At 38.2% G+C, this 20,867-nt stretch overlaps 2 protein-coding genes and 1 long non-coding RNA gene across 12 annotated transcripts in view; 2 read left to right on the top strand and 1 right to left on the bottom strand.

Moving 5' to 3' along the window:
* LOC309652040 overlaps positions 1-20,867 on the top strand; it is a 655,586-nt gene that overhangs the window by 620,876 nt on the left and 13,843 nt on the right. The gene's annotated exons all lie outside the window — the stretch shown is intronic.
* Positions 1-20,867, bottom strand: part of IGSF1 (immunoglobulin superfamily member 1) — a 456,826-nt gene that overhangs the window by 255,582 nt on the left and 180,377 nt on the right. The gene's annotated exons all lie outside the window — the stretch shown is intronic.
* On the top strand, positions 4,309-18,936 carry OR13H1 (olfactory receptor family 13 subfamily H member 1). Its single transcript, XM_082446757.1, is given in 6 exon segments — positions 4,309-5,725; positions 5,729-5,887; positions 5,889-6,211; positions 6,213-6,519; positions 9,212-9,314; positions 16,957-18,936. Coding segments are annotated over 6 exon segments (1,374 nt in total). The 5' UTR covers positions 4,309-5,599; the 3' UTR covers positions 17,313-18,936.

A 20,867-nucleotide genomic window follows, 5' to 3' on the forward strand; every position in this document is an offset into this window, starting at 1 on the left:
TTATTTCTTTCTGCTGAAGACCAGAAACTTTGAACTGTACTCGTGAGATAAATGGTCTGGTAGCACTTTGGAACTTCAAGTTATTTAAGTTACTGAGCAGCTCATCAACTTTCTCCCTGCATCTGGAATTGAATCTGGAAGAGAATCAGACCCCAGACATCATAAGTATGTTGATGATGTAGGATTTATAGATTTAGTTCAGAGCAAAGTATGCTCCCAGAGATAGAGCTCTGGTGACAGCTTCCGGGTAAACATATATCGATGGATTCTTAACCTAGACCAAGAGAAGGGGAGGAGGAACGGCACAATTTCTAAAAACCAAACTGCTCAATGAAAGGCAGGTTCTGGTAGTTATATTTTCTGGTTAAGTGAGGGGTAACCAAACAGCTTTGCGCTTCAACTCCAGTTTAATGCTTTTGAAGTGCCTGAGTCTACTGTCCAGCCTTAGTGGGTAGAGTAACTGTCATTAGATCTTTTTGCTGACCGAGGGATGCTCAGGACCTTGGAGTCTTCAGGTTGTACACTTTCACACTCTGGCACTGAAAATAGGTAGTGGAGAAAGAGTAGGAAACTGGGTAGGGTATACACAGATCCCAGGACACTTCCTTGATATCATCCAATTTAGTTTAAAGCCCTGGCTGCAGCATGTTTTATTATCATTTCCCTCTTTTTAAAGAAAGTGACAATTTGGTTCAATTGTGTTCCAGTTCATCAAGATAAGATAATAGATAGATAAATATTGCCAAGAGGCAAAAGATGTCTAATCTAGCAGGTCGAAAATTGAAATAACCTAAGGGTCTTGATGCAAAGTATTCAAATGACCTCAATCGTCCTTGTTATAACTTTTCTAGGGAAGATAGAACAAAGATGTACATGAGTCAAAGGTCAGTGAAAGAAATGTTTGCCTAAGAAATTAAATAATTTAATCAGATACCATCACCAAGGGTTGTACATTAAAGTTTCTGGCAATTGTAATTTGCTCTAATCAAAAAAATATTTTTTTTCTTCAGAGGTTTCCAGGCCTTTGAGAGTTTGAGAAGCTGGGAAGGCTTTTGAAATCTCACCAGGAGAGTTTGCACGGAGATCGTCATGTTCCAAACCTGACAACTGTTGGAAACTTGATATTTTCAGCAGTCTCATTCTGCTCCACCTACTGGTACTTGAGAGGAACCTCCAATGGTAAGTCAGTAACAGGAAAATGCTCCAGTTTCTTTCATTCCCCCTCCCACTTTTTTTTTAACCTCTAACCATTTATCAGACATGGGCGACCTCCAGGAAGGCAAGAGGGCAGCTGTTAGTTGAAAGAAAAGTTAGGCTATATAAATAATTGCAGGCAACAAGACTAAGATGGGAAACATTCTAAGCCCAGTTTTCCAGGAATCTTTTAACGATAATTTTAGGATGAGACAATCAGCACTGCCTTGGAGAGCAGGGCCCAGACTAAATGATAAATAAGTCCCTCAGTTCAGATGCTGAGTAGCCTTTAAGTGTGAAAGGGAAGTTGTCATCAATTTTAATTCCATAGGTTCAGACACAGTACTAATGGAGGCAAGGTCATGGGTTCGATCCCAATCTCTATCAGTAAGCTTAACACCATTAAAAACAAGTCTTCCCGCAACCATAGACCGATCACCAATTTTTAATCAAATCGCTCATCAATTTATTCAACTAGGCTCATGAAAGACTGAGGGATAGACTCTATAAACAATACCTCAGTACTGGAGAAGTAAAATACATCCTGCTGGTCATTAAGAATTATAGGTTCATATAAGGAGAGAAAACATTTATTTATCAATATTTAACAGCAAAATCAGTGTGCTTTATAGAGTTCTAGGAGCACCAGAGACTTTTAAATGGCATAAAAATCAGCCATCTACTTCTATGCAAAACCAGTTCATCCTCCCATCTGCAGCTTGTCCATCACCTTTTTAGATATTCTACTGTGAATGGCCAATATATAGGTAATTGGGAGTTAAACATAGACCACAAAGAAGTTTAAGGTATGATTGTACTAATTTAAAATATAACAGGCTTCAGCGCATTGTTTCATATAGCCATGTGACTCTCGTCTTTCTGCATTTTCCCTCTGTGGAAATGATTATCTCATTAGGTCTCTCAAGATCTGAGGACACCCCTGTGAAGGCAGGTTATTATCTTCTCCCTCCCTTACATGTGTTTGACACTTCACAAGTGGCATACACTCTCACTTCCATGAATTTACCATTCTCATGTACTTAGCCTGTCTGAGAGGCTGAACAAAGTAGAGAACTAGACACAGGGACAGGTTACTTGGACTCCAGGACAGGGAAGTGGGAGAACTGTAGAATCTTCTTTGCTAAAGACTTTTAAGGACAAGCCAGTCTCCCATTTCAAAGATGGTTAGAGAAACTTCATCCCTTAGTAAACCCCTTCTGTAGCCCACATGAATTTCCAACAATGGAGGAAAATGTAGTAGATTCCTCATATTCTGAGGTGTGTTAAGTTTTGTTTTGTCTTCCTTTTAATTGAGGGAAATCAGAGAATCCTAGCATGTTAGAGCTAGAAGGGCTCTTAGAGATCACTTAGTTTAACTAGATTGCAAATAAAAATCTAAGCCAATGAGGGGAAGAAACTTACCCAGAGAAATAGCCAGTGAGTAGCAGAAGCTTCAAGGAAGGGATTAGAAGAAAAGGGAGAGTTAATCTCATGAAGGAGCACATACACATTAGGAGGTGCTTGCCATATAAACAGCAATATCTAGGGAAGAGGCAGATGGAAAAAGCGAGGCAGTCTTTCAATGTGGAAAAGCTAAAGAGTTCCATTCACACATTCATTCAGCAAATAATTCTTAAGCACCTTCCATGCACCAGGCACCATTCTAGGTTTTGGGCATACAGCAGTGACTTCACTGAGTATGCATTCTAGTTGAGAGAAACAATCAATAAACATAATTAATAGATAAAATATACAAGATGCTAGAAATAATAATTCTAAAGAGAATTGGAAAGGGGAACATAAAATGCCAGGGGCTAGAGATGAGCTTTTAGACAGGGTGGCCAAAGAAGAACTGACTAAAAAGATGCATTGCGAGTAAAGACCTGAGAGAAGTGAGAAGGTAAGCCATACAAGGATCTTGGTTTCAGAAATATGGAGCAGCAAGATCAAAGAGATCAAAGGCTCTGAGAAAGGGATGTGCCATGAGTGTTTAAGGAACAGTGAAGAGGCCAGTGTGACTAGAACAAACTGAGCAAGGAAAAGAGTAGTAGGAACAGAGGTCAGAGAGGTAAAGGGGAGGCAAACCATGTAGTGCCTGATAGGTCATAGTAAGGAGGTTGGTGTTTAATTAGGTTGAAATGAGAAGCTATTGAAATTTTTTAATGGAAGAGTAACCTGACCTGACTTACAATATAACTGAATCATTTGAACTGAATGGAGGCAAAGCCAGAAACAGGGAAACCAATAAGGAAGTTATTGACAAAATCCAGGTGAATAATGACAATGACTTGGAATAAAGGACGGCAGTGCAGGTGGCAAGAGGAGTAGTTAGATTCTGAATAATATCTGTAACAGCCCAGGACTTTATACGTTCATTTATTCATTCGATATCAGTTCCTTATGATGCCCCAGGCACTGTTCTAGATACTAGGGATAAGCCAGTAAACAAAGCAGACAAGGTTCTGTTCTCAATAAATTTACATTCGAGTGGGAGACAAGTAATCGAGTGATACAGGAGTCCCCAACCCCTGGGCTGTGGACCGGTACCGGTCTGCCGGCCTGCTAGGAACCGGGCCACACGGCAGGAGGTGAGCGGCTGGCGAGCAAGTGAAGCTTCATCTGCGGCTCCCCATTGCTCCCCATCGCTCGAATTACCGCCTGAACCTTCATTCGCATTACTGCCTGAACCATCCCCCCGCACACCCCGCCCTGTCCGTGGAAGAAGATGACATCTTAGGGTAGAAAGTTCAAAAGTGTATTTGCAATCCTAAAATTTAACTATTTCAAATACCTCTCTTTAACAGTATTTTGTTAAATAACTTTAAGGAAATGGTATCACTCAATTTTTATTCTTATAGAATACAGATACACTTTCATAAATTTTAAGTAGCATGTACTACTGTATTATGCATTTTGTGATGATTCACATTCCCATGGTGAACAGTGGATCACATACCTATTTTAAATGATATTAGGGTGATATCCCTAAAATATTTTAAGGGTTAAAATGGAAAATTAACGCATGGGAAGAACTTTTTACATACTTGTTAAAATTCCTGCACCCTGCACCCTGTACCAAGAGATTTTGCTAATTTCAAAAAAAAAAAAAAAAACTGTCTTCCAGGAAACCGGTCCCTGATGTCAAAAAGGTTGGGGACCGCTGAAGTAATAAACAATCAAATCATTAATGTAGTTTCAAATATTGGAATGTGCTATAAGGAAAATTAAGCAGCGTGAGGGAAAAGAGAGTGATGAGGGTGAGAAGAGAGTGACTTTTCAGGTAGGCTGTTCACTCCTTACCACTCATACTTTTAGAAACATCACATTAGATTTTCACATTGCTAACTGGGGCTCAGCAATCACAACACGGAAAACACCAGAGAACCTGGAATTGTAACTCCAACCACAGACATTAGCAGAGGGTTTTCATAGACATCAAGGGTTCCATGACATACTATATTTACATAATATCAGTTCAGATCAAAGAAATACTTGGGGACTTCCCTGGTGGTAGTAGTTAAGAATCCGCCTGCCAATGCAGGTGACATGGGTTCGATCCCTGCTCCAGGAAGATCCCACATGCTGCAGAGCAACTAAGCCTGTGCGCCACAACTACTGAGCCTGTGCTCTAGAGCCCGTGTGCCACAACTACTGAAGCCCACGTGCCTAGAGCCTGTGCTCTGCAACAAGAGAAGCCACCGCAATGAGAAGCTCGCACACCACAATGAGGAGTAGCCCCTGCTAGCCACAACTAGAGAAAGCCCGCGCATAGCAATGAAGACCCAACGCAGCCAAAACTAAATAAATAAATTGATAAAAAAAAAAAAAAAGAAATACTTGGCAGGACTCTAGGACAAGCACCGTGGTAGATACTAGCACAATGGGAAAATGGAGGTATGAACAATCTAGGAGTGACAGACAGACACAAGAATAGGCAATATTTCAGCTAAGACTATCAGAAGGTACCCTCTTGGTGGAGATTAGTAACTCAAGCTGAAAGAAGTTCAACCATCTCTATGAATCAGATTTGTCTTGGAAAATGGAGAACAAGTGAGAGAAGCAGGAAGATGCCCTCCTTTTCCTCTCTTCTTACTTGGAAAAAAAATGATACTAAAAAGTATCTGGCAAAAGTGGGTTGCAGAACTTTTCATATAACCATTTCAAAAGGATGGGGAATTTGCTGTTTTCCATGGGAGGGAGTAGATTTTTAGCTTTGCCTCTGTTTCCATTATAGATATCTCATTTGTATTCTTATATCTTTTGAAGAGGACAACGAGAATGATCCTGTACACCCTAGTTATTTCCAACCTTCTCATACCATCCCTCCATCTTTATTCTCATTCTTTCAGGTAAAATTAGGCAACTACATTGGCACCCATCCAATGAATAGTGGCAAGTGGGAAGAATGGCCATGGACAATGCTACAGCAGTATTTGAGTTTCTTCTTACTGGAATCTCTAACTATCCTGAATGGAGAGTCACATTTTTCACATTGGTGCTGATAACTTACCTCAGAACATTATTGGGGAATTGACTTATCATCTTTCTTATCCACATTGACCCCCACCTCCACACTCCAATGTACTTCTTCCTTAGTAACCTGTCTTTCTTAGACCTTTGCTATGGAACAGTCTCCATGCCCCAGGCCTTGGTGCATTGTTTCTCTACCTATCCCTACCTCTCTTACCCACAACTGTTTGACCCAAATAAGTGTCTCCTTGGTCTTGGCCACAGCAGAGTGCCTCCTGCTGGCTGTCATGGCCTACGATCTTGTGGTTGCTATCAGCAATCCCCTGTGCTATTCTGTGGTCATGAATGGCTCCGTGTGTGTTTGGCTGGCTGCTACCTCATGGGGGGCATCATTTGTGCTCACTGCCATGCTCATCTTATCCCTGCAAGTTCATTTCTGTGGGGCTAATGTCATCAACCATTTTGTCTGTGAAATTCTCTCCTTTCTTAAGCTGGCTTGTTCTGATACCAGCCTCAATGAGCTTATGATCTTCATCACAAGTATTTTCCCTGCTCCTACCCTTTGGGTTTGTTCTCCTCTCCTATGTCCGAATTGCCACTGCTGTTCTAAGGATTCGCTCAGCCCAGGGTGGGCTCAAGGCCTCTTCTACCTGTGGTTCTCATTTGAGTGTGGTGGCAACCTTCTATGGGGCAGCCATTTCCATGTATATGAAACCACAGTCCAAGTCATCCCCTGACAAGGACAAGTTTATCTCAGTGTTTTATGGGGCTTTGACACCCATGCTGAACCCCCTAATATACAGCCTGAGGAATAAGGATGTTAAAGGGGCAATGAGGAAAGTTATGGCAAAAAGGGCATAAGCCTTCTTTGCTTCTAAACTTCTAAAATAACATTCAGCTACATCTTCACTGACGGAAAAAACTGTTTAAAACGTCTGACTTTACCCTTGGTAGAGTAGTAGGTGATCATTATATGAGAAGCTTCAGGAAGTGCTCCCACCCCAAAGTATTATTCTTACTGAGACTTGAATTTCCGTTACAGGCATTTTTTTTTTTACTCTTTCTTTACATATAACACATTAGTGGTCGGTCACCCATTAAGTTACTCAACTTCAGGTAAATAAATTTATCAGAACCATTTCCTCACTGACAGAAGAGACCTAAGCAGCAAGAGAATCTCCTATGACTGTTAGCAGGAGGCGAGGCATAACTGAAATTGGAAAATAGGACAAAGAATGGTGTAATAAAAGGCCAGAAGACAAATGTCAGAAATTTTACAACTTTACTGAAGGCAAACCCTGTTGTGAAAGCACGATCCCTTACTCTACTTAACCTCAGAATCATGAGAAAATTTTATCATAGACATTTCCTACATTAGTATAGAGTGTTTCATTTTTTTCTTTTTCTAAACTTCTTACAAGTATATTATTTCATTCTGTATTCCTAATATCTCTGTAAAATTGGTAAGAAAAGTCACCATAATCCACCCCTCACGTTAACAATGAGAAAAAAATAGAATGAGTAAATCACTTATCAAAATAGCATAATTTTCAAATAAATGCAACATTCATTCAAATTCCATGTATTATACATTTTTTAAAATTATGGTATTCTCAGCCACTGAAACCATGTTTTTTTTTTTTTAGAAATTCATGTTCTTATTTTATTTTTATTTATTTTATTGATTGATTGATTGATTGCTGTGTTGGGTCTTCGTTTCTGTGCGAGGGCTTTCTCTAGTTGTGGCAAGCGGGGACCACTCTTCATCGCGTTGCGCGGGCCTCTCACTATCGCAGCCTCTCGTTGCGGAGCACAGGCTCCAGACGCGCAAGCTCAGTAATTGTGGTTCACGGGCCCAGCTGCTCCGTGGCATGTGAGATCCTCCCAGACCAGGGCTCGAACCCGTGTGCCCTGCATTGGCAGGCAGATTCTCAACCACTGCGCCACCAGGGAAGCCCGAAACCATGTTTTAATATCAAGAAATAAAAAATATTTAGAAAAAAATCCAAGTGATTTAAATCTTTGATTTATTCATTCAACAAATATTAACTTTCTACTTTCAACCAGGGACTAGGTACTAGGTGCCAGGGCAAGTTTCATACATTATGCAAAACATTTCAAATTAACATTGTGAAATAAAGTTAAATTGGTGAAATCAATAAAATTTTACAGGAAAAAACAATAGAGCCCTCAGGTAGAGAGAAATTCAGAAATTAGGAGAAATATAAAGAGTACTCATTTTAATGACCCTGCTTTTGGGGGGAGAAATATTCTACTCTTTATTACAGCTCTCTATTTGCAGCTTAAAATGAGAATCATATTTTTGTTAATGGTGCCCCTACTACAAAATGGTAGTAGCTCTGTCACTATATGCTTTGTGTCTTTATTGACTTGTTGGCACAGGCACAGCCTATAGACAGAGTGACATAGTGGAGTTTGGAGATAGGGTTGCAGAATTGATTCTGCTACTAATTAGCTGTGTGACCTTAGTTATAGCACTCTTTGGCCCTCAGATTTGCTCATCAATATAATAGGAAGGTTGTGTTTTGTTACCCAAGGATCTCTCTAGTCCTAACATTCTGCATCTAGGGGTTATATAGATTTTCTTTATTTTCTTTAAAAAATAGAATAATATCATCAATTTACTCTGCAACTTGCTTTTTCCACTTGACAATATATCATGGACATTCTGCAAGATCAATATATATAGATCTATCTGCCTGACTTTAAATGTTAGCTTTGACTGAAAAAGTAGACGCACATAGCAGCTAGTTAACATAGCTATGGCCCTTCCAGCACTAACATTCTGTTTCTAGGCATCTAAACTCCAAAGACAATCTAATTCAACATTGATAGTAATTCATTTTAAATATAAAAATGAGCTCTATGAGGGTGCTGTGGAATGAAATCAATTCTTGATTGTTGAAAACTGCTAAGGTTGACTATCGCTTCTCCACCTGATCACTCACAGGCATTGTGAGAAGCATTCCACTGTGCACCTCATCCTAGGCAGCTGGGTAGTGAAGCTTACTTTGCTTCACCCTGGAAAGCAAATAAAGACTGGTTTGAAACTAAGATAGTTCTGTTAGAAATTGAGGAGAAAGTTTGCAAACTGAAAAACAGTTTCCAAGTGATATTTTCCAATAGGGATTTAAGAAAAAGACGCCATACCCCATTCACAGGATTTGGGATCTCACTTGAGGAAAGGCAGTGAAGTATAACTATTTAGAGCACAGGCCCTGGAGCCAAACTTTTTGGATTCAGACTTTCACTCTACCACTTTTATTTCAAGTTACTCTCTCTGCTTTGATCTCTTCACCTAAGGGAGCTAATAGTACTTGTAACACTAACTGTAGTGTTCAGAGTTTGATCATGTAGACACAACCACTCTAGTTATATCAGGCAGGAAGGGATTTAATAAACAGAATTAGAGGCCTATGAAGCCTTTGGAACGGCTGTGAGAGAGAAGGTAAAGGAATATTGCCAACAACCTCAGACAGTTGCAGGAATCACAGGAATCTTGGGAAGTTTTAGGGATATTATGTAGGAAACTGTTACCAGTGATGTCACTGAAGTAGATATTTCACAGAAGAATGCTCAGAAGCCATTTAAATCTCTGTTTACAAAGTCTACACACTTTTACAATACAGGTGAGAGCTAAAAAGGAGTGTTGAAGGTGACTTCATAGCTTGGTTATAAGAACTGTATGACTCAATTCATGTAAAGCACTTAGAAAAGTGCCTGGCCTATAGTTAGACAACAATAAACGTTAGCTGTCATTGTGAAGTCTGGATCACGTGAGCCTAAGACGCCACAAATTAAAATGCCTACTTGCTTCTTAAATAGTGCATTCCAAGGTTGCTCTCTCACCCATGCATTCAAGCATCTGTACATATATCATTCAATTAATATGCATTTATTAACTACCTACTATAAAGCCAGTACTGTGGTATTGCCAGAGATGCGGTGGTCAAATAAAAGCATATTTGATCCTTCCCCTCAAAGAATTCACTGTCTAGGCGGGAAGAAAGATGTGTATGCAAGCAACATTACTATGTGAATTTATATCTTCCTAGTTCTTAAGATTATAAAGCACTTTATACACTTTACAGTTTATCTTATTCTTGAACATATATTACCTCATATCATCTTCTAAATAATTTAATGAGATAAGCAAACAGATATTGTTATTAATATTATAAAACTGACATTAAGAGGTGATAAAAAGATGTAGAGAGACTGTGATATTATCAAGGTCAACAGTTAGTGATATGACTGGGAAGAGAATACAATTCTCCTAGAATTATGGTGGTGGTAATTTCTCATTGTATACACATATCAAATCATTATGGTGTACACCTGAAACTAATATAATGTTATGTGTCAATTATACCTCAATAAAAAATTAATTTAATTTAATTTAATTTAAAAAAATACAATTCTCCTGATGCCTAGATGCTCTTTCTGATGGGAGCCTGATGGGTTCAGGGAGTCTTTGAAAAAAAAAGTAGGAAGAAGGTAAGATTGTTGCTGAACAGAGAAAGGAAAAAACACTATGTTTTCAGATTGTCTAGCTAAAACATCTGACCCTGACACTTATTGGCTATATGACCTTGGGCAACTTCCTGCCTCAGTTTCCTCATCTATAACAGGAAGACAATCATAGGACTGACCTCATAAGGTTGTTAAGAGGATTAAATCAGTTGATTTTATATAAAATGCTGAGAACTAAGGCTGGGACATAGTAAGCCCTCAATAAGCATTAACTTATTTTATTATTGGTATTATACAGTTATTATTACTAATACTGAAGTCTCAATTGACTCAAAAGTAGTTGGTGTTCATCTCACTGGGTGCCTTCTCTCCTCTTTTTTCCCCCGCTAGTAATATGCATAGCAAATGTTTCTGATTAACTGTGAGAGCGGGTCAAACACTTTTTCAGTACAACATCACGATGGAGTGAGAAAAGCACATGATTAGGCGTCAGGATGTCTGGATTCTAGTCTGGGTTCTGCCATTAATGAGCAATGAAACTCTGGGCGAATCACTTAATTCTCTGGACTGAATCTGTCAAACAGGGAAAAATATATTCTTTAACCTACCTCAGAAGGGTTGGAAGATCAAATGAGATCATAGATGTTAGATGTTAAAAAGTTAAAAGCACGTTACAAATGCTACATGATGGTATTTTCATTATCCTCAGAATTAGCCTCTACATCTTCTCCTCACTTACCCTTAATGACCACTCACTCACTGAATCTTATTGTTTCTTGCTCTGAAATGTCTTCGAAATCCATCCCTTCTCTGTCCTCAATGCATCTGTCCTAGTCCACAGCTTACTCAACCCATACCAGGATGACTGTAATAAGCTCCTATTTTTCCCTAGTCCAATCTCTCTCTAAACTAGCCATCCAATCAACTTCTCCAGAATGATTTTCTAAAGCGAAAATCTCATCATGTTAAACCTTCTTCTACAATTCCCCTCCAAGATTAGAAACTTGCAGTGGCTCCCTATTGCCTACAGGATATGCCAGCATTAATTGAGGGCCCTGCTAACCTCTTTATCCTCCTTCTCTACCTCATCTCCACAGACCCCGTGCTCCAGGAAAACAATACTTTTTTCTCTACCTTTTATGCACATATGCCACTGTATACACTGTTCTCTCTGTCTGCAGTGCCCTTCTTGTCTTCCATGCCTGGCAAAACCTCACTCATCCTTCAAGGTCAGATCTAATGTCATGTCTTCAGTGAAGCCTTCCCCAGAGCTCATTCCATTCTGTTTAACCCTGGATAGGTGACTTAATTCCATTTTCTTTCGCTTAATAACATTTCGTTCAACCCTAAACTTAGCCTCTTCCATATTATTTTATAATCAGTTGTTTTGGAGTGTTTATCCCCAGTTAGATCATAAGTTTATTGAGAACAAGAAGTTTGTTTCATTCATCTCTGTCTCCCTAGCATAATTCCTGGCACAGAGTACATGCACAATAAGAATTGCTTAAATGAATAGGTGTTAAACCAGTACTTCTCAAACTATCTGTGGTAAAACACAGCTGTTTTTTTAAAGTTCCAAGCTGTCACAGCCTGATATTTTATAAAATACAATGAAAATATTATGGCAATGTCAAATCACTTTAAAAGTTACTGTTTACTCTCAATTCTGTTCTTATGTCATTGCAAACATTTTGAGTAGCACTAAGCTAGACCATTTGCTGAGATGCCTCATTCCTAGCCCCCAATATCTTGAACTCTAAGTTGGAAATTTTGAGAAGGATACATGTAAAAATAATAAACAATTACATCATATATTCAGGCCACAACTGGGCAAGAAATCAACAAAGTAATACTATTATAATTAGGTACATGCACAGATGAAGTAAATCAATGGGACAGTGAATGAGAAGATGATTATATTTAGACAGTGACAGTTTGTATGGCACCTCAAAATTAATCCAGCAAAGTTTTAGGAAAAAGTGGGATTTCCAGAAACTATTCAAGTCAAAGATGGCTGGGATGGGCTGGGGGAAGTCAGGATAAAGTGAAGAGGAAGAGGAAACCTCCAGTAAACACTGTTAACATTATTTACCTGAATGCTTAATTGAAGTTTTCATAGCATCCCAATAAATTGTGGCCATTCCCCCTTTCCTATTCATTCATTACCTTCTGAGTCACTGTATTGGAAACCCTCCCAAGAAACACAGGACTCTGAGTAATCACCCTAGAGTTGGTTCTGCTCCCTGGTAACTTAAGAGCAAAAGTGGAGTTGAGGGTGTTAGTCAAAAGTTTTATCATATTGTCACTTATGAAGTATTGGCATTAGTAGACAAAATCTACTTGTATTTTAATGACTTAGAAATAACACTCCCAGAAGAATGTACAGCTTTAGTTCAGTAGTAGGATTTAATTGCCTTTTAGGGATCTGATCCCTGAAGTCTCTTCAGTGAAATCACTTCTTTGGAACCAGAATGAATAAACTCAGAAGGTAACAGCAGAGAATGTTTAAGATTCTTCTCTCCTTCTTCTCTTGTTCATATTTTGGACCATTTGGAGCCCTGGTTTCTAAAATGCTGAACAGAATCAAGATAAAACCCATTGTAAGAGCAAGTGAAGAACATACACCCTGGCAAGGAGGAAAGAAGCCCTAGTTGTTTGTTGGCACAAATCAACATATACGTGTGGAATGGGCAGTCCTGACATGGATCTTCCAGGATGCACCTGTAACTCACTCCCCTTGAAAGACTCCAACACTTCAGCGAGCTAATGACCCTGCACAACTCTTAGAGACCTTGGCGTTTTTGTTTGGGGGGTTTTTATGCTATTCAGGTGAGAAAAATCAATTTGATTCCCCAAATAATCATTTATTCATTAAGTTCCTGCCATGTGTCAGGAATTGAGACAAGTCCTGAAGTTATAGAAATGAAATGCAAATTCTTCTTTCAGAAGGCTCACAGTATAATATGACCATATTGCCTTATTTTTGTCCTCATTTATTTAATTATTTTCCCCCTTCCAGAAAACAAAGATAACAAATGTGGCCATATTGTCATGGGTGCTACTTCCCAAATGAGGATTCATTTAAAAATAATAATAGCTTATATATATGGCACAAAAGCCCTATGAGACAGTTACTATAATTTTCCCAATTTTATAATTGAGGAAACTAAGGTATAAACAAGTTAAGCAAATTACCAATGTCACACAGTGAATCAGTGATGGATCCAGGATTCAAACTTTGATCCAGGATCCATGCTCTTAACCAACAGTCTACACTGCCTGATATGAATAATAGAAATTCCTGTCTGTGCACACTATCTATTCTAGTATATGTTGAACTCCTGGGAGCTTTCTGAAGAGCTCAGAGAACAGGGAAGATACTCCAAGCATCCCTTAATTTAAGTATTAAAAATGAAATGAGTCCTCCTGGGAAGCATGCTCTTACATGGTAAGTGGGACCAGGAAAGCCCTCTTTGGGAAATCTGTGTGAAGAAAAGTACACCCAACATGTTTCCAAAAGATCAAAAGCCTGTGACTATATGTGAGAATCTCCACATATGTCTAGTTCATTTAGGAAGATTCTGGCCTACACAGTGCTAAAACACTGAATTATTCAATAAAAAATATATATGGTTAGTCTAGTGAAATTCTCTAAAATCATGTAAACACATAAATGTGTTCTTTGTTTTTCAGCTATCTATACTGGCATTTGTTTTGAGATTTTTAGGACTATAACATGGTGAATATTGTAAGTCAAAATAAGGCTTTATGATTTTAAATGTTGCCATTCTAGTGTGAAACTTTAGTACCCCTCGAAAAAGTTTGTGCCCCGAAAATCCCATTCTTGTAATGCTGTTAAGAAACTATGCTTGTGGTGTCACCATTGAATAAAGACTAGATTACCTGACTTCTGCTTCAGCCTCAATCCTATAATTGTACTCCAAGAAGACTTTTTCACTTCAGACTGATTCTGTTTTCTGATTCTAATTCTGGGAGTATACAGAACAAAAAGGAGCCTTTAAATTCTCATTACAGGTAGTCAAGGGCTTCCTTGTAGGATCACTCTCTTTAATAAGTAAAAAAAAAACAACTGTAATTAGAAGTTTAGCAGCAGCTAAGTATTTTTTCAGTTTTTCGGCCCTTGGTTCTGATTTCTTTTCAGAACACCCTTATCCTATATTATGTTTTATTGAGGATCTTGTTATAAATTCTTACTCTACTTCCTGAATTACTTGTCCATAAAGGTCTTCTACCTTCTGAGATTTGGAGTTTGTCCTGAGTAGAGAATCCAAAGAGATCACCTACATCATTAGCCTGGATAGTTCTCTCTGCTGCCTAGCTCCTAAGACAAACCTTCCCATCCACAGCCTGTTCTCACCAAGGCCTGACAACTGCCTCATGAGTCTGAAACTATACACTGTAGATGCCCAAAATCCTGATTTGTGACTACAACTTCCTGGAAATTTTACAGACAATCCAGGAAAAGATCTTGACCTTAATAATGAGCTGGTCTGTGATAGCATGCATATCTGATAGAATTAGAACAAACAAAGAAAATTAAATTTTGAATGGATGAAAAGGGGTGAAAACACTTTTCTTTCAGATTCCAGAATAGACCCATTTTCTCTCTTCACTATCACACCTTCCCTCCATGCAAAGGGCAAATTGTAAGGCTAAAAAAGTATCATTTCTGAGCTACAGGGCATTAATAAGACTAAATACTATGAGGAACTTCCCTGGCAGTCCAATGGTTAAGACTTTGTGCTTCCAATGCAGGGGATATGGGTTCATTCCCTGGTTGGAGAACTAAGATCGCACATGCTATGCGGCGCAGCCAAAAAAAAAAAAAAAAAAAAGACTGAATACTATGAGATATTAACTATTTCTCGTCATAGGCTTTTTACCATCAAACATTTACTTTTTTCAGCCAGTTCAAAGTAGTTTCAGTCAAATCAATTTCATGACATTGGATAAGAGAGAAGAACCAAATAACTGGACTTGATTCATTCAACAAACGTATATTGAACCCATATTTTGTGGGTTCACACCAGGTATTGTGTGAGGTAGTGAAAATAAGGTAGTACATAGAACAGTCAGGGTCTCGTTCCTCCTAGGGCTATAGTAAGAGAGCAGAAATTAAATAATCACACAAATATATAAATACAAACTGTGATAAGAGCCATACAAGAAAAGTTCTGAGTACTATGAACAATTTTAACAAAGAGATCTGATTTAAATTAGTGGGGTTAGGGAAGGCTTTTGTAATGAAGTTCCTTTTAGGCTGAGGTATTAAGAATGACTAGGAGTTCACCAAGCAAAAATGGTAGGAAGAATATTTCCCCCAGCAAGAACACAATGTGCAAAATCCTGAGGTAGGAAAAATCTTAGAGTGCTTCATAAAGATAATATTGCTGAAACAAGGTCAGCATGAGAAGAGACTATGCAAGATAAGGTTAGGGTCAGGTCATTTAGACTCTTGTGGGTCATGGTAAATAGGTTAGGTTACATTCCAATTGTAATTAGAAGCCCTAGAGTGGTTTTAAGCATGGGAACGATACAGTCATAATTATGTATGTTTGTAAAAGGCTGCTATGGGTAGAATAGACTATAGAGAGGCAAGAATGGAAGTAGGGAGATGTATTAAGCAGCTCTTGTGTTAGTCCACATGTGAGACGATGGTGGCTCTTACTAGATAAGTGTTGGCTGTGGATATGGAGATTTGTAGGTAGATTTGAAATATATTTAGGAGGACGAGCCAATAGTACTTAGTGATTGATTGGATGTGCAGGTTAAGGAAGAAGTGAGAGTGAACTGGGCACACATTTTATGCCAAGGATATGAACAAGCTAAGGATAAATCTCTGGCTAATATCCATAGCAGGAAAGAACAATTAGTAATTCTGTGATTCAGGGATCTGATTACATTTAAGCAGTAAATTAGCACATTTTCGTTTAGGGGGAGTGTTCAAAGCATGCTTCAGGTGGATCCCAACCTCTCTCATTTTATAGATGAAGGGATTAAGACTCACAATGGCTTGTGCTACTTTGCAAATTAATCTTGTGCTGTGTATGAGCGCTTTATCTTCCAAAATAGAACACAAACTTACAAACAGCATCACTTGTTTCATAGACATCTCCTCCTAATAGCACCTGATATACTACTGAGGATACAGCAAACACTCAATAAATGTTTCCCAAATTAAAATGATTTCAATTACTTCTTCCTCAGCAGATAGAACAAAATGGATATTCTGATTACAGATAATGCCAGCGAAGTGACAGAATTCATCCTGGTGGGTTTGTCCAATCATCCAAAAGTCCAGGGTAGCAGTCTACCTGATTACATTGGTGGGTAACAGTCTCATCATTGTTGTGGTTAGAGTAGATAAGCAGCTTCACACCCTTATGTATTTTTTCTTAAACAACTTGTCCTTCCTTGATATCTGCTACTCTAGCAATTCAGTGCCTTTTTTATTGTTCAATGGTTTAAGAGACTACCCCACCATTTCCTATACTAGCTGTTATGCTCAGATGACCATTGCTCTTTTTCTGGGGATGACAGAGTGCCTCCTCCTTGATGTCATGGCTTATGACAGACTTATTGCAATATCCAATCCCCTGTGTCACACCATCATTATGAATAACCAGGTCTGCATACGGTTGGCTGTGGTGACCTGGGCTAGTGCCTTCCTTTTAGCAGTAATACCAATCACTGCAATTCTTGCCAGTTTGTGTGGACACAATATCATCAACCATTTTACCTGTGAGGCACAGGCCCTGTTGAAGCTCATCTGATCAGACACCCTAGTCAGACTTATTCTGGGTCTGGTCTTCGGTATATTGACACTGCCACTGCCCTTCACCTTCATCTTCATCGCCTATACTCGCACTGTGGTTGTCGTGCTGAGGATCCGCTCTGCAGAGGCCAGGCTCAAAACTTTCTCCACCTGTGGATCCCATCTGACTGTGCTCACCATATTTTATGGGACAGCCACCTGCATGTACCTGAAACCTCAGTCAAGGGAGTACCAGGACCAGGGCAAAGTCACCTCTGCATTTTACAGTGTTGTAAGCCCTGTGTTGAACCCTCTCATTTATACCTTGAGGAACAAGGATGTGAAAGATGCCCTAAGAAAAATAATTAAGAAGAAATAATCCTAAAAAGGGCATGAATAGCCCACAGAGGCTCATCTAACCAACAGCATGACATTGACTTGTAAAAATAACAAGGTCCAAATACTAAACAATATTTTAGTAACGTAATTATTTTCAAATGTGTTTTTTTCTATTTCCAACAGGCGTGTGATAAAGAACTTACTCCCACAGAGAAAATCATTAAACATTTACAATGTCATCCATTTAAGTAATAAATTATACAGGACAATCTTGTGGGAGAGCTTATAAAACAAAATAATAATTAGCACATTTGAATCCTGAGTAGCTTGATTTTGTTTTGATAAATGAGAAACATTTCAATAATCTAGATTCTCTTTTATAGATGATAAAAAGCAAACTTGTAAAATGGACAATTCTTAACTCAATACTTTTTGTATGAGGTATATTATGACCCAGGCTTAGAAATGATAGATGTGAGTGGGTAGAGAGAGAAAAATTACTCAACTGCTATATAAGACTTCCACATAGAAAGTCCTCTGCTGAAGCAACGAGCCCTTCAAGACTGTGTACATACTGAGGGCCAGAATTGATGACTCTACGGAACCTACAATTGCATGTCTTGATCAGTAGATAGGGCCACATTTTCTCTGCCAGTGTACCCTATTTCTGGATAATTACATGCCACTTCCAAAGTTGTTGACCTCACATAGAGCAAATTTAACTCAGGAGGAACTCCTTAAAAAAAAAAAAGCATGTACTGTATCTTTTGATTATAAGAATTATAATGTTCATTTTTTAAAAAACACATTGGGGGAGAAGAAATGAAATACCACCTATAATCCCGACACTCAATGAGGCTTGCATAGGTGTTAGAATCTGGAAGACATGTATTTAAGTCTGGTACTCATGGTTGTGTGGTGTTTAGTTAGTTAGTTTCCATCTTTAAGCTTCAATTTTCTCATCTGTAAAATGTGGATTATAAGAGTGCCTACCTCACAAACTCGTTTTGAGAATTAAATAGGATAATACACGTTAGCTTCTACCACAATGACTGGCACATGGTGGACACAGAATACACATCAGTCAAAAAAGAAAAAAACTGTCAATAACTCTCTAACACAAAGCCATTTTTGAGTGTTTGTTTATGTCTATATAAATAATGACTACATCATTTTGAAAATAATCCATGAAAATAGGATAGACTGAAAAAATATGTTCCCACTGTGGTCTTAATTTGAATTTATCTTATTAGAAAGGAGATTGAATATGTTTCTCATGTTCATTGGTCATTTGTGTTTCAATAGTCAGGGTCTTTGTTTTTGGTTCAAAATGACAATGAACCAGTCCAATTTTGGAAACAAACTGCTGCACTCAGTAACATATGACTAATAAAAAGCCATAAAATTCCTTTCAACATTGATTGACTCCATCAGTTTCCAGATACATCCTGACAGGCAGATCCCCAGTTTGGGCCATTTTATTTCACTCTGGTAAGCACTCCTGCAATTAATGCCTAATCAGTCAACAATAGAAGCTGTTGTAAATGAAAATGAAAATAATAAAACTGTGTGAATCCCAATAGAGAACTCTTTAGAAAGAGAATCTACGGTGTTATGCAAATTTCGTTGTAACATTACCATTTTAACCTTGAACAAATTCTTTTTTTTTTTAACATCTTTATTGGAGTATAACTGCTTTACAATGGTGTGTTAGTTTCTGCTTTATAACAAAGTGAATCAGTTATACATATACATATGTTCCCATATCTCTTCCCTCTTGCATCTCCCTCCCTCCCACCCTCCCTATCCCACCCCTCTAGGTGATCACAAAGCACCGAGCTGATCTCCCTGTGCTATGCGGCTGCTTCCCACTAGCTATCTATTTTACGTTTGGTAGTGTATGTGAACAAATTCTTGTGTAAGTTTTATTTCTGGTGTTTCTAAAACTTCTCGCTTAAACTAAAGCACCCCTGAAACTAAAGGGAAGGTACTAATAACTAACTAACAAGACACAGTAAGCAGATAAAGTCAAACACTAGAGGGGGGAAACAAACGTGATTCCTCAAAAGAAAGGAAAAATGGAGCAAAACTGCAAACCTAATACTTATTGGAATTTGATCATTTTCATTAGGGACTAAGAAGAGGTAGAATAGAACAAGCAATGAGATGTGCCTTTTGCTGACAGAAAGAAATTTATTGGGGAGAGGCAGGGACTTTTTTAGCTACAAGAGAAAATTAGACAGGTAAACTAATGTCTTCCCTTTTGATTACCTCAGGAAGAAGTTAGACAGGGTTCTCTCTAGAGTGAGAAATATGTTACATCTAGAAGTGGAGAACAAGCTGCAGGAAGACTTCTGACATGAAGTTAAGACTCTGGATGAAAAAAAAAAGACTCTGGATGAATAGAAAGTGTAAGAGATTATAAGAACAATTAATCAGTTACAGATATGTGTGTAAGGTGCCTTTATGTTAAATGTTTATTGTGAGAGCTGTTTTCTTAAAACCTTCCTTGTATTACTAAGTAAACAGGTTAGAATTATAATAAACAGGCAATACTTTGGAATTACCTATGCCTTGGGAAACTTGTTTAAATTTCTTATCTCTGCCAAACAGCACTTTTGGCTTGCAGCTGATAATGGGCAACTCTGCCTCCCTGCACACCATCTCCTCAATAAGGTGTGCCAAAATCACAAGGTGACATCTTAAAAGGTTGAACTGACCCCTTAAAAATCAACAGCACTGAGAAGAGAGCTTCGTGCTGTGTACTGGCAGCAGCAAAGTGAAGAAAATGCACTTGAGAGCCATAATAACAACTTTTCCTGTAAGTGTTTAAAAGAAAGAATTTAAAATTTGAAGAAGGCTAAGAATATATCATTTGCTTTTGAGTATGTCAACAACACCAGTACTAAGTAATAAGAAAAAGTTATCTGCAGAATGACCCTTGAGTTTCTATAACTCATGAAAGCAGAACTGTGAAGTCTACCATTTTCATCTTATGGAAAGGAGCACACAGAAAAGTGTTCATTTATTCCTGCAATAGTTTTGTTGAATATGATGTAAATAATAGAATATGATGTAAAGGAAAGCATACAATATGTACCTTTTTAGCAAAATGTTTTCAAGGTTCATCTATGTTGAATAATGTTTTATGGCTGAATGATATTCCATTGTATTGGATATATCACATTTTGTTTATCTATTCATCTGGTGCTTGTCCCTATGTTTTCAGAAATAATAATCTTCAGGATGTGAATACATGTGTCTGCAAAACTACAGAAATAGGGGAATCCACACCATAGCAATATACATTTTCCAATTTCTCCACATGCTAGCTAATTCTTGTTAGTGTACAATTAGATTTTTATAGCCATCTTAGGGGGCTAAAACTGGTATCTCATTGTGATTTTTATTTGCATTTTCTTAATAACTAATGATGTGCATCTTTTCATGTGCTTGTTTTGTGAATCTTCCAACTTTGTTAGTTTTCAAAATTGATTTCGCTACTGTGGGCCCCTTGCATTTCCATATGAATTTTAGGGTTGATGGGCCAATTTCTACAAAATTCCAGCTGAGATTTAGATAGAGATTGGATTGA

This window comes from Balaenoptera physalus (assembly GCF_965194825.1).
Source record: "Balaenoptera physalus genome assembly, chromosome: X".
Classification (NCBI taxonomy): domain Eukaryota; kingdom Metazoa; phylum Chordata; class Mammalia; order Artiodactyla; family Balaenopteridae; genus Balaenoptera; species Balaenoptera physalus.